The sequence below is a fragment of the Spermophilus citellus genome (genome assembly GCF_964194105.1).
Source record: "Spermophilus citellus genome assembly, chromosome: 5".
Taxonomy (NCBI): domain Eukaryota; kingdom Metazoa; phylum Chordata; class Mammalia; order Rodentia; family Sciuridae; genus Spermophilus; species Spermophilus citellus.
The window spans coordinates 74,200,354-74,215,103 of record NC_138186.1 but is presented as its reverse complement, the minus strand read 5'-3'; the positions used below and the strand labels follow the sequence as shown (position 1 = coordinate 74,215,103).

The 14,750-nt window shown below is 36.7% G+C and overlaps 1 protein-coding gene across 2 annotated transcripts in view; it reads left to right on the top strand.

The window, feature by feature from the left end:
• The first annotated feature begins 1,008 nt into the window (after positions 1–1,008).
• Positions 1,009–14,750, top strand: part of KHDRBS2 (KH RNA binding domain containing, signal transduction associated 2) — a 539,121-nt gene continuing 525,379 nt past the window's right edge. For both annotated transcript variants that reach the window (XM_081296525.1, XM_081296524.1), the window contains exon 1: positions 1,009–1,323. In XM_081296525.1, coding sequence (XP_081152651.1) covers positions 1,233–1,323 — 91 coding nt within the window. In that variant the 5' untranslated portion in view covers positions 1,009–1,232. The remainder of the gene's footprint in view (positions 1,324–14,750) is intronic.

Sequence of the window (14,750 nt, the reverse complement as noted above, 5' to 3'; positions counted from 1 at the left end):
ACATTACATTTTAGGGCCCCAGTGATCAGAGAAGAATGGGCTTTGCCTCAGTTGTTGGTTAAACCCATGTGGGCTTAACTCTCCCTAAAATAGAGATGGCACAGATATAAAGCGGCTCAGCAACAGTACCTGAAACAGCGAAAGAGACTAGCACACCTAAAATAAGGAGAAAAGGGAAAATTAGAGCAACCGCTGTTATCTATTTTCTAGACTTTTCTTTCATATTTCTTCTTAATTCTTTCGCACACCGTGGGTAATTAACTGGTTTTAAAAATCAGTGTTCCCGCCCCCGAAAGGCCTGAAGGGGAGGAGGAAGGGATGGATGGGGGAACTGGAACTAATTCAATATTGTAATGATCCTACCCTGGAAGCATGCTGCTGTACAACAATATCGCCCCAGAGCCGCTTTATTTGTTTATCAATGAACATCCTACTGCGTCCCCAAGATGTAGGTCATCTGAAATCTCAGCCACAGATCACCTGAGGTCTTTATTATATTTCCAGACCCGGTGCGCTGTTGATTCCTGGAGTGCGTCTGAACTGCAAGAGGGAAAGGAGACACCTGTGCCTTAGGGACGCAGGTGAAGTCCATCTACCTTTCTGAGACTTTCCCTGGAGCTTTCCCACCCCCACAGAGGCTCACTACTTATCCCCATTTCCTCCGTTTTAAACCAGAGCCTCTCAGTTTAACTAGTGCTTTTCCCGCTCTCTCCATCCTCCGCACCTCAGCAGACAGCACAGAGGGTTCTACAGAACTGGGCATGCCTAATAACCAGAGAAGGCTGGGCTGCAAGAAGAAAGCGTTTGCACCTTCTGAGCTCCCCTCCCCTCTGCAGCGGCCTCCTGCCAGTAAGACAACTCGACGTGCAGTGTGGCCCAATGAGAGACCGAATCCTTTGCGGGAGTCCCGCCTCTCCTGGCACCACCACCAATGAGTGGTTGGTGGAGGTGGGCCGCGCCCTGTGCCCGCCTCCCCAGTTAAGGCCGCTGGTGTGAGCCGAGGCTCAGCGCGAGCGAGGGACGACGGAAGGGACCGGTAGGTGTGGGCGCGGGGCCGCGCAGCCCGACGGCGGGAGTAGCAGGCACTCGGTGCATGGGCCAGTGAAGACGCGCAGAGATCCCATTGCAGCGGCGGAGGCGGAGCAGCGCCGGAGCTAGGCGCTGCCCGGCGACCCTGCGTCCAAGCGAGCGAAACCTCGCGCTTCGCCCGGGGACGGTCCGAAGTCCGCGCTATGGAAGAGGAGAAATATTTGCCTGAGCTGATGGCAGAGAAAGATAGCCTGGATCCATCTTTTGTGCATGCATCGCGCCTTTTGGCTGAAGGTAGGACTTGCCCCTATGGATGGGCACAAACCGTCGGCTGCCCATCTTCCCCGCGGCTTGATTAGGGGAGTGAAGTTGGGGAGGGACGCCTTTCTTAGCCTTCGCAGAAAGTGTCCTCCCTGAAGATGCTCGCTTCAGAGCTCAGGAGGACGGAACCTGTTCTTGGGGAGGGCAGCAGTGCTCCTTCTCTATGTCTTAATTTGGGGAAGACCAAAGCTACAAGATTATGTGACCTGTTAGGCTCATTGACCAAGGGAGGGGAAAAGCATAAAGTGTAACACGGTCTACTTCGCTTAGGGAAGGGGGGGAAATCAGTTTGGAAGTAAATAGTGATCAATGTAGTGTTCTAAGAGCTTCTTAGCTATGGATCAGTTTCCCGCTCCCCCCACCCCTGCTGCATTTGGGAAGTGATTTTGATACCCTTTAATCAAAGTCTTTTCTATGGAAAGCCATAGAATTAATCAAGATTAAACTATCCATGATTGTGTATTTATGTGAAGGTGGTAAGCAGAGACTAAAGTGCTTATACATTTATTTGAAGTGTGATGATTGGGTACTCTGCCAGATATTGGTCCCTGGGAACACTCCATAATTGATCAACTGTTCTACCAAGTGTGCATTTTCTTTTGTGTACCTGTAATGTTGAAGGAGATTCCATTCCCAGAGGAACATATATGTATTGCCTTTTGCTTTGCTTTGAAAGGTTTTTTTAAAAAGGCACACGCGCTCGCGCGCGCGCGCACACACACACACACACACACACACACACACACACAAACTTCTGTATAACAAATATTATCCCAAATTACTCAATTTATATTGAAATAATGACCTGTAACTATTAAAGACACTGCCTATATCTGTAGTAATCTACACATGCCTTTTTAAAAACAATTGCAGATTTGGGGGGATGAATGTTTCATTAATAATGAATTGCTTCATCATCAAATTGGCTTCAGTGTTTTGTAGCTTGGGTTGTTATGGACTTAACCTACCACAAAACTAAAAGTGACAACTTCCTTTACTCCAGCTTCTCTGCATTAATATAATTTTTTTGAGTCTTAGTTGTACATGGAAGGAAAAATTATTCTCCACATATGATTTATAAGACATTAGCTTTATTTTTATATTTTACTGATGGATGTTATTTATACTAACAGCAAAATGTTTGCATGCTAAATAGGAAAAAATTATAATCAGAATATGGAACATGTGAAATAGCTGAACTGTTTTCAAGGAAAGGGCTGGTTTTGTAAAGTGATTGAGAGTAAAATGCAATTATGCTTGTTACTTTCTTGATTACTGAATATAAAAGCATAGGAATTAAAGTGGAAAGTAAAGTAGATTAAAAAACTAAACTCTATGTCTCCTTTTTAAAGACAGCTACATAAAAATAACAGGAATACTGAAACATGAGTTAATGAAGGCTTACAGTTGTTTAAAATGATTAAAAATGCAACTCAGCTGTCTGTTTACTTCACTATTTTCCAGTGTCTTCATTTAGCATATAATGTCTTTAAGGTGCAAAAAAAAGTTACAAATTGATAATTTTTTATTACCTGCTAATTGGAGTTTGCTTTGGGACAGCTGACTCAATGACTGATTCATCAGTCATTAATGTGAGTTTTTGTACCTGAAAACTGCCAAATTAACAAGATGCATAAAAGAAACTCTTCAGAGAGTGGAGGACATATTTATTTCTGCAACTGGTAAAACAGTAAGAGAAGACTGTGCACCTGGCTCTTTTAACATTTTATCTTTTCTACCGAACTTGATTTCTTCATACTTAGGACCATTCTGATGTACCCTGTAATTTAATTTTTTCCCAGCAGGGGGAAGCATGTCCTGCTTTTGTAAAGAATTAGGAGGAAAGCTCCTAAACAGAAAAGCATCTAAGTAAGAAACAAAGAAGGTGCCCAAATTTCAGAGAAATCATAATAAGGAAAAGAGAATGAAGAAGATGATGATTATAATCTTATAGTACATAAAGAGTTATGCTAAAGGATGCTTAAGGTTTAAATTTCTTCTCTAATTGTACCTGGGGAACTTTATATGTTTATTAAAGAATATAAGGTGAGTGTTCTTTGGAATCTCAGTGAATTTTAGTGTATATTTTATGTTATAGACTTTTCATTATATTTTCAAAGGCAGTTTGCCAAGATTTCTAGGTTTTGTTTCAGGTCTCTGTAGAAGGTTGTTGAGATTATTTTATTTCTCATACTTGGAAATGCACTGATTGAAGGCAGTGGCTATAAATAAACCTGACATAGATATTCATTTGGAAGAAAGGTGCACACTGAAGTACATTTCAGTCAGTATTGTGCAGACAGTCTCAAGACTGAGTGAGTAATAAAAATGATCCAGATGATTCAGTTCTTTCGAATGATTTTCCAGAAGCTAATACATATAAGGGCAGTGTGATATAAACCAATGAGTTTCCACAGTGATTTTATTTTGCTTTTTGATTGGAGATAGATGCAAATCAGCGCTCCTTTGGGACTGCTTCATTTAGAATTGAAGGCCATGAGGTTAAAAGTACTAGTTTCTTGGTTATTTTGTTGTATTTTACTTTTTTTGTGTTAAGATTTCAGTAGAGATGATTCTGAGAACACTGCTGGGAAAAAAAAAAAAAAAAAAAAACCTGAACATTTTATGTATTTGATTGTTACTTAGAAGAGATCTTGAAGAATGTGCTTTAGAGAGTGTTTTCAAAGTGTTTGATTAGTTAAAATAATTTTCCTCCTGTAATTATAATGTTATTTATTTATCCATTTATTATAGAAGGTGTTTTTGCATATGATAAAACAGCGAACTCAGCATGATTCTTAAGTTCTACTGCGCTTCTGAATTTCCTTGCCAGATGAAATTACATGAGGTTATTTATATCTATGCTACTTCTGGGAAATGCATTAAACTCTGAATCCAGATACCTGGATTTTAATTCCACTTTTACCTAAACTGAATCTTGGTAAGCTTCCCTTCCCTGGGTCCAGTGTCCTTGTCTCTCAAATTAAGGAGTTGGACTACATGATCTGTACATTTTTTTTGCAATTCTAATTAAGTTCCAGATTACTGCTGATGTACAGGAGGGGTGTTTTGTATATTCAGAACATAAAAATTAATGTCTGCATATTCTTGAAACTTTTTTCATTTGTTCCTAGTTTGATAATTAATAATTCATTCATCACGCTACAATGTAATTTGAGACATATACATTATTTTGGGTACTGCATACATTTATATTCTTCAGTCTATTGAACTATTATCAAGTCTTGGGTCCAAAAATGTATGTGTATGAAAATATTCTTATTTGAAGTAAGTCATCACTGCTGATAGACATAGATCAGTTCAAATTTGTAGATTTAGTTACAGTAGTTCTAGGAGCATTATTAATTTCTAAGACTTCCTAGTCTGAATTTCTTTGCTATTTTTTTTTTTTTTTTTTTTTTTTTTTTTTTGGTACTGGGGATTGAACCGGGTGCTCCACTACTGAGCTACATCCCTGGCTCTTTTTATTTTTTAGTTTTGGGACAGGGTTGCCCTAAGTTTCCTAGGCTGCCCTGGAACTTGCGATCCATCATCCTGCCTCAGCCTTTAGACTCAATATAGAATTGTGCCACTGTGCTTGTCTCCTACCTTAGATTCCTTACAAACATTTGTATACTGCTCAGAGTTTTGGTTAACACATGGTATGATGAAATCAAATATTGCCAAATATTCCAGCACTTCAAAAAAACTTTTTTAAACACCCAGGGCACTGTTTGTAAATTTTGATGATATCCAGGCTAGATCTTCATTTTTGTAGGTGTCTGAGCCCTTTAAAACATGACAGCAGAGGTTAATACATATCACAAATAATCACTTGTAGTGACTTCACCACATTTAAATTCTCCAAAGGACCATTTTAAAGTTTAGATTGTGTGCCTAAAATATTTTTAATAAAGGTTGACAAATTCTTAAGTTAGGAAATTTATTGGTACCTGATATAAAACCAGTTTTGGATAAAATTAATAGAACTCTTTAAGTTGACTTTTTTCTTGATGAATATAGTCGTTTTCTCAGTAGATTCAGGACAATCTTATTTATGTTTCTTAAATACAAAACAAACATGGATTAAATTTCAGTTATCTTTGATATGCATTTAAAACAAATATATGATACAGTGGAAAAGTTCTATTTTAGCAAGAAAAACACTTGGGATTGAATATTGACATTTCTACCTTCTGTAAAACATTGGACGTGCCATTTTTCTCCTCTCTGATACTCAATTTTTTTTTTTTTTTTGTCTACACAACAAAAGATGTAATACCTACTAGGCAGGGTTCTTTTAAGGTTAAAAAATTCTGCTTGGGATAATATAAGCAGCATTTTATACAAATACTACAGAAATACAAGCAGAAATTATATAACTATAATTATTTTACGATTTTCCTTTATCTTAGTGTCACTGTGGACTTGACCTCAATTAGAAGCTAGCTCTTGTAGGAAAATAAGCCCTGCCTTACCCTTTGAATCACTGCTGTGTAAAATTTGAACTCATAAACCAAATTAAGAAAGAAATTACCTTGTGAAAAAATGATTCCTTGAGGGTTTTTAAAATATCACGTTCCCTAGTGAATGGTCACCTGTCAGGCTTTATCTTGAGTTTGAGTAGCCCAGATCCTGTTTCTTTCAGGGGTAATTCCAGACCTCCTAGGTCTCTTCTTAAACTCACATGTCTCAACAGATGATTTCACTGTCTATTTTCTTCAGGAAAATGAATATCTTTTCTGGTGCTTCTCAACCTTCCCTGCCCACCCTCTCACTGTCTTTTGTTCTCAGTAGACTGAATACTTTCTTTTTGTTCAAGGTTGACTTGTTCATCCATGTCCTTGACCCTCATGTTGTTCGTCTTTGGACTCATTCTGTAGTTATAACCTTTCTTTGTATTTCCAAGTTATTCCAACTTAATGCGTTTTTTTTTTTTTTTTTGTAGCATCCTATCAATATGATCCAGTTGGAATACCTTTAAAAAACCCAAATATGTGTTTCACTTGCAAAAGGAATAAAATTAATCTTTCATGATGCTTACTCTCCCCAGTTTCCTTTAAGCTTCTGATAGCATTGGTCCATACTAGCTTTCTTGCTCTCATAACTTTCTTCTTTAAAACAGTCTGCGGTGCCTTCATCGCTGTCCTGAGATAGGTAATTCTAAGTGACAGAATCATCTCCTCATTTCAAAGCTAATAAAAGTTTCCCAACCTCTCCTCATGCCTCCTAGTCATACTTTCCACTGTTGATATTTTTCTAATTTATTTCCTTCTCACTGGGCTTCTAAACACCAGATACTGCTTTTTCTAATTTCTTCTATGACCATCCTCTATCCCTGTCTTCTCCACCCCAATATACACAGTGATTTCAGATAGAATCATTCAAAATTAAAGTATCATCTTGTCACCCATGTGAATAACCCCCATTTCCTGCAGGGTGTCTTTGATACTCCTTTTCTTACAACCTACCCACCTTTCCAGACTTTTCTGTTGGCCCTTTCTAATTTATCTCAGATAAAAAAACAAAGGACTTATAGTTCACTCTCAAAACCCTGCTCTGTTCACACAAAGCTAGATATGTTTCTTTCCCCTATCCTTATAGCAAACAGCTCATGCTGTCGTCATTTCATGATTGCTAGGTTAGGCCTGCCTCTCTCATTAGGCTGGAAACCCCTTGAGAAGAGCCCAGTGCTTATCACCATGTCTGGCATATGGTGCTGCTCAGTGGAGGCCTGAAAGGCTTTTCTCCTTCAGACTTTGGGACCTGCCTCCTGTGGGCCTCTGTGCTATCTCTTCGAACCTGACTTACTTGCAGCAGCCTCCCCTTTTGTCTGTCTCTCCCCTTATCCAAGGTGTTGCCCATGCTGTGAACTGTCATAATGACTTCCTCATCTTATTCATTATGGATTAAATGAACCTCTGTTTTTCTCCTTCTTGACCTTTCCACTGCTACACTGAAACATGTAATTCTGTTTGATCTTGTCAGTCTCCCTTTAAGCTTGAGGGCCAGAAATATGACTTCTGTCTCAGAATCCTTAATTCCTGCCTTCATTCTCATTTGTAGAAGGCTTTAATAATGATTATTAAGTGAATCATGTCAGTCTTGTATTTTCCCTTTCTCCTACTATGTATTTAGAAGATATCTTCATAAATAAAATACCAGGAATTCTGTTACTGTTTAGTTACATGTTATCATTGCTTACTTCAGAACCATAAGGAACCACATTGAAAGTCTCCATTCATTTGGGGGTAAGAAATTTTTTATTATTATTATAATTATTAACACATTAGTTGTGCAAACTAATGGGATAAACTGTGATATTTCCATTCACTCATTTTCATTTATTTTGAAATAATTATATATCCATAGGAGATTGCAAAGATGGTACAGAGAATTCCTATTTTCCTCTTCTGTATCTTGGATTACTATCATTTGATATCCAAACCAAGAAAGTGGCCCTGATACAATGTATACATATAATTTTATCATATGTGTAATTTATGTGACTGTTATTTCTATCAACACATAAGATCATTCTACCTCCACAAATGTCTTCCTCCTTCAATATCGTACCTACCCTTCTTCCCATTGTTTTCAACCATTTGAAATAATTTTTCAGTATCACCTTTTCTTTTTTCCCTTTTTGGATGTTGATGGAAAAAAGGTTAGATCTTTGGCTATACTATGAGAAGGCCTCATTTATTTCCTTATTGTTCAATTTGGGTAATTCTAATGTTCTATTTTAAGTGGGACTGATTCTGTCGTCTGCTCTCTCACTGCTGCTACTGAGTCTATCTCATAGAATTTTTTTTTAAATCATTTATTATATTTCCTAGTTCTTAATTTTCTATTTGGTTCTTCTTCAGATCTTCTATTTATTTGCTAAGACTGTGCTTTTTCACTTGTTCCAAGTATGACACTTGTTACCTGTGGTAGTATTTCTGTTATGATTGCATAAAAATCCTTGTCATATAATTCCAACTTGTGCTGGCATCTGTAGATTATTTTTTGTCATTCAAGTGAGGCTTTCCTAGTTCTTGGTATATGACATGTGATTTTCAGTTTTATCCTGGATATTTTCAGTTTTATGTTATCACACTATGGATTTCATTTACACCTTTATTTCTAGCAGACTTCGTGTGACACTCTTGTAACAGCTGGGGGGACTCCCAATTTCTACTTCCAGGTGGAGGTGAATATCCAGACTCCCCACAGGCATCCATTGACCTCTCTCTGACTTGGAGGTTGAGCATCACATACTAATTTTTCCTGTGTGGCTTTTGCCTGACACCAAGAGGGATGGCGAGGCTTCTTTCTTAGTGGATCATGGTGAGAGTTCTTCAGCATGAACACTTTTGTTGTTACCCTAGTTTGGAGAGAGATAGGTGCCTTATTGCTGCTCATGAGAATAGAAGTTCAAGATCTCCAGGTGGCCTCCACTGACCCTGCACGAGGCCTCCTTACTGGTAGGCAGACATGAAGTTCCTATTCCTCATTTATTCTTAGAGACCAGAGGATATATCATAGATACCACGGTTGTCTACCCCTGGTGACCTCTGGGAGAGACTGGAAGTTTAGACTCCATGCTTAACCTCTCTTGACTGCTGTGAGCAGGAAATGCAGCTTTTTTGTTTTTGTTTTCACTGGATAAGGATGTTTGCTGTCTCAAACTGTTTTGTTTTGCTAGGTTGCCCTCCCTTTTTTTCTAATATTTGGCTAGAAAGAGTAGAGGTGTGTGTGTGTGTGTGTGTGTGTGTGTGTGTGTGTCTGTGTGTGTTTTCTGCTTCTGCTACTTTTTTTGGATTGACACTTTTTTTTTGGACTGGGGAACCCAGGGGTGTTCTGTTCTGCCACTAAGCTACATCCTTAGCCCCCTCCTTTTTTATGTGATAGCAGAATGCATTACAATTCTTATTGCATATATGGAGCACAGTTTTTCATATCTTTGGTTGTATACATCTGAGCCCTTTTTTATTTTATTTTGCATATTGAGACAGGGTCTCACTAAGTTGCTGAGGCTGGGCTTGAACTTGTGATTTTCTTGTCTTAGCCTCTGGAGTAGCCATGTACCACCATGCCTAGATTTTGGAGCCCCAAGTCTAGCATTTATAACAACAAAGAAAATATAAGAAAATCACTCCTGGGTCTGGATTTGCATCTTGTAATACCCACTCAGTCCACCTTCCAGAAAGTTCTCTTTTATGTATATGTAACATCCAGTCCCCATCATTTGTTTTATTTCTTTATAAGATTTCCTAATAACTATATATATTTTGTCTTATTCATAAATATTTTATTAAGTGTCTCTACACACATGGGCATTATCAAGATAAATCCATGTGGATAAGGGCCACATGGTTTTCTCTCATTTTTATTTTTATTTTGGTTTTTATTTTGGCACAGTACCTAAGAGTAGAAACAAAGGGGAACAAAGTTGATCATTGTTTTCTATTTCTTCTTAAGTACAGAGTCTGGAGTGAAGCTCATTATTGCCAGAGCAGCTGGAGAAGTGAAGGAACTAAGATTTAGATGGAGTTTTTGGAAATTCTTGGAACTAACCAAGCTTTCTTTATGCACTTCTTTGTTTGATCTCTAGATTTGAAATCTCTCTCTCTCTCTCTTTGGTCTGTATATAAGACAAAATTGAAATTATATTCTAACACTGTTTTGTTAAAGCTATAAACACTGTCAAATCTCATCTATTTTTAGATTGAAATATCCTTGTTTTTACAAATGTTGAATTCCAGTAAAATAAGAATGGTATACAAATAGGTTTGTTTTTTATTTTTTATTATTTTTTAAATATTTTTTAGTTGTAGTTGAACACAGTACCTTTATTTTATTTATTTATTTTGATGTGGTGCTGAGGATCGAACCCAGCGCCTCGCACTTGCTAGGCGAGCACTCTATTGCTGAGCCACAACCCCAGCCCCATAGGTTTGTATTTTAGATTAATGGCTAACAGTTGACCTCCCAAATTTAGATCTGAATGTATCCATGCTATGTAATTTCCTCATGTTCTTAAATTCAAACTTCTGTAATGATTGTATGGTTTTTGTCCAATATTTGAGAAATTATGGCCAAGCATCCTTGTGTTCCATCATTAACTTTTTTTAAAAAATCCAGTCAATTGTATCAAAAGGCCAGATATTAATATGCAGAGTTTGTCTAGGAGACCAATATTATTGTTGCCATTAACTTCTGAAACATGTTTGCCAGTGCAGGTGCTGGATGCATTACCACAGAATATCATAAGTATGGTATATACAAGTGAAGTAGATTGATAAGTGGGGGCTGCTTTTTACTCAGATATAGATTCAGGTTGAGTATGGCGGAGACAGCCTGCATTTTCTGAACACCTCATATTGATTGTTGTTTCTGAGACAGGGGCACAGGGGAACAGTTCAGGCATTTCTTTCTTTTTAATCCAGAAAAAGGATTGGAAAACTTTGTGATTTGCTGAGGCATTTTTATTTTCATGTTTTTTAAAGAACTGCTTACATTTGCTGAATTCTTCTAAAAACAAAGAGGAACTCTAGGTCCTCTTGTGTCTTGATGCATTGCAGGTTTTGTTTAACATTTGAAAGTGAGCAGATTTCACATTTTGTCTGAAACTGACAACGTGGCTTGATTTAAATGTTATCTATAGGCTCTGAGATGTTAGGATTTAATAACTTGGAAACAGATTGGCTAGTGTTATTGTACTGTTATCAGAAATGACACAGTTGATGCCCATTTCCTTTGAACATTGAAGATTAGACTTGACTCTTCTTACAAAACAGCAGAATAAGTGTGTTTTCACTAGAGTATAGATAATTTTATTCAGGTTCCCAGAATTGTGTGTTAAATAATGTTGGGCCATGACTGCAACTCAGGAGAGGGAGCCTCTTTGACAGAAACACATAAAGAGGTTGAAGTAGAAGTGTGTTTCATTTCAAGAAGAAAAGGGATGACTATAGTAATAGTCCCTTTCATGAAACATATTCTTGTTTGAGTCCTTACATTGTATTGTAAAAGGCAAGTAGTACTGTCCCTATGCTATGAGAAAAGATAAAGAAACAGATTAAAGTGTAGCATAATAAATTTGGATTTTTAAAAACATATTATATCAGAGGTTAGGTAAGTGTCCAGTGAAAGTTTGAGAAAGTGTCAAACTCGGCCACTAGACAATAACATATTAAAAATATGGAAGAATGTTACTTGTTTAAGGGGAGAGCAAAATCTTCCTTTGAAAAACTTTTTGAAGAGTTAAATAACTGTGTAACTGTAGAATTTATTGTTTCCTCTAAAATAATTTTTCCAGGAAATTTATGCCATTTGATTTATATGAAAGTATATATTCATTGTATAAAACAAGACTTTGAAATGCAAATAGTAGATGATTAAATCAATAACAGAATACTTTTATTATGATATGGCTAGGCATGTACATTTTACCAGTGCAGAAATTTAAGTGTGAAGTTGGAATACGGATCATCCATGCCTCTAGAGTCTGTTTCTTTTTCTACACAAAAAGAGTAGAAGATACCTTTTTATCCATTCAAGACCTGGTGGAAGGAGAGGGTCAGGCCCTTTAAGGAATTGCATGAAGAAGAAAGTTTATTTGGTATGCCGAGACAGATGGGATTTTATTGTATGACATTGCTTTGGAACGGATTGCAGGATGATAGATAGCAGTGCATTAAGCTGGGATTCCAAAGCTGGTGAAAATTTGGAAATGATTTAATAGCCACAGAAAGGAAATCTGGTGAATAAAATATTATGATTATTAAAAGCAATTTAACAGAGTTAGATGAAGTGCTAAGTATTTGGAATGAGCTGCAACAAGATAAATTATTTCCTTTTGAGTAAAATAAGTAGAATATGTACGTACTTATGTAAGGGTAATACTACTGTATGTGTGTTAAGCATGTACTAGACTAGGGAATTCAACAACAGTACAGAATTGGTCACTTTGGTTCTTACTATCTGATTTTCATTACTGTCTCAGACTTATATTTATGGAAGAAGGGAGGAGATACAAGCAATTAAATAAGTAGTTTTCATAGAATCCATGAAGTACAATGATAAGGGAAGAAGATACTTTAGGAGTGCTGAGTAGGTCACTTAAAGAAATCTATGGAGATCATGGGAGGCTTCAGTTGGAAGGGTTGTGTTGGTTGAAATCTAACAATATGTGCAATATGGCCAGGATTCAGAACTGTAATCTGGAAGAATTATACATGAATATAGAAAAAAATACCTCCAAAGTCTGGCAAGAAAGAAAACTTTTTTTTTTTTTCCAGATAGGTAGAAGTATGCTTGGACATACCATAAAAAGTAAAGAATCAAGAAAAGTGGATTAAAGAGAATGTTGGAAGTTTTTGTTGTTGGTTTTAAATTTTTTATTTGTTCTTTTTTAGCTATACATGGCAATGGAATATGTTTTGACATATCATACGTACATAGAGTACAACTTCCCATTTTTGTGGTTGTACATGATGTGGAATTACGCTGGTCATGTATTCATATATGAACATATGAAAGTTAAGTCCGATTCATTTTGCTGTCTTTCTGAATGGTGAAAGTTTATCACATATACCTTGTGAACTGTGTTAAGGACTTTAGACTTTATGCTAAAAGGCATGGTAAATCATTTAAAGGTTTTAAAAGGGGGAAAATGTGAAAAGAGTTTCAGTTAAAGCACCATGTGGCTATATTGTTGGAAACTGGATTGAACAGATATAAGACAGGCCATTTGGTGGTTAGAGCAGCAAGCCAGGTGAAAAGTTATGGAGATATGAATTCAAATAATAGAGTATAGACAGGGAAGAATGGACAGAGCTAATATAAATTTGTAAGTACAATGTAAAGGATTCAATTGGATAGAGGGTATGAAAAATAAAGGATGGTCAAGGCTGCTGTCTAGGGTGCAACTTGATAATTGGTTTAATTGTGTGTCAATTACTGAAATATTAATTAAAAGACTGTTAGAGCTGAGTTCAGTTGAATACACATTGAAGGGCCTATGGAGGCTGAAGTAAAAATGTAGGTAATGATGTTTGGAACAAGATCTGTGCTGGATGGAATGGTTTAGGTTTTATCAGCATCCAGGTGATAATAGAAGACCTTGGGAATAGAAGAGGTCACTTATAGAGAACATATGGAGTCAGTATGAAGGAGACATGGGATAAAACCTCAAGGAACATGAGTATTTAAGAGAAAGAAGAAAAATATCTGCAGAGTTGACTAAAAGTTTCTTAGAACATATGTAGAAGGATCAAATACTTTCAGTGTCATCTAAATAAGGTATTTGAAGAAAGAAGGATTTGGTTAGTGTGTTCAAATATCATAGATCAAGTAAGACAAGGTTTAGAAAATACCAATGAATCTGGCAACCAAGAACTGATTGAAAGTGAAGTTGGAGGAGATCCCATTTTTCTGCAGGTTGGTAAGTGATTAGAAAGTGAGATTGTGAGAGAATGAAATTGGAAAACTCTCACGAGAACTTTGACTTCCTGTGGGAGGAAGAACTAATTTGATCATAATATAATGTGTGATCAATATGTGGAACTGTACAAAATTGACAATATTTCACCATTTTGACCTACAAAAAAAATAGCAACTGTGTGCAATTTAACAAATAGAAGCAGAAAATAGGATAAGAGAGGCTTTGGGGCACAGGGGTTAAAAGCATAGGTGTTATTCTGTTCCTATTAATTACAGAACTGTATTATTTTTGGTGGGTGATTTTAACCTCTGTATGCTTCCTTTTTCTCAAATATAAAAGGGACACTATTATTTTGAAACTAAGAAAATATATCACTGGCATGTTATTGTTTCTTTTCCTTATTTTAAGTGGCAACCTCACTTCTGTACTCTGCCCCGTTTGTTCTCCATCCCTTCTGCTTCGATGTTGCTCATTTTCTTAGTGTTGCTGACCAGTGGTGTATGAAAATTCTGATTGTTGCACTTTTTTTTTTTCACATTTCAAGTTCAAAGTGTTTAGTAGTAACACATTCTAGTGGTTTAAAGTGGGAACTTACTTTTTTTTCTGCTTTATGAATTTTATTTTTTAGTTCTTTTTAGTTATATATGGCAGTAGAATCCATTTTGATATGATTTGCATTTCCTTGATAATTATGCTAAGCATATTTTCATGTGCTTTTTTTTAACCATTTATATGTATTTTCTTATTTGAAACGATTGCTTGGAACGTTGGCATATTTTAATTGGACTGTTGGTCTTTTATTGTTTGGGGAGTTATTCCTATGTTCTGGATTTGCATCTGTTGTTAAGTATGTGCATTGCAGATACTTTCCTCCAATATGTGGCTTAGCTTTTTAATTTCTTAAGTGTCTTTTTGAAGAGCAGAAGTTATTAATTTTGTTGAAGTCCAATTTAACATTTTTTTCTTT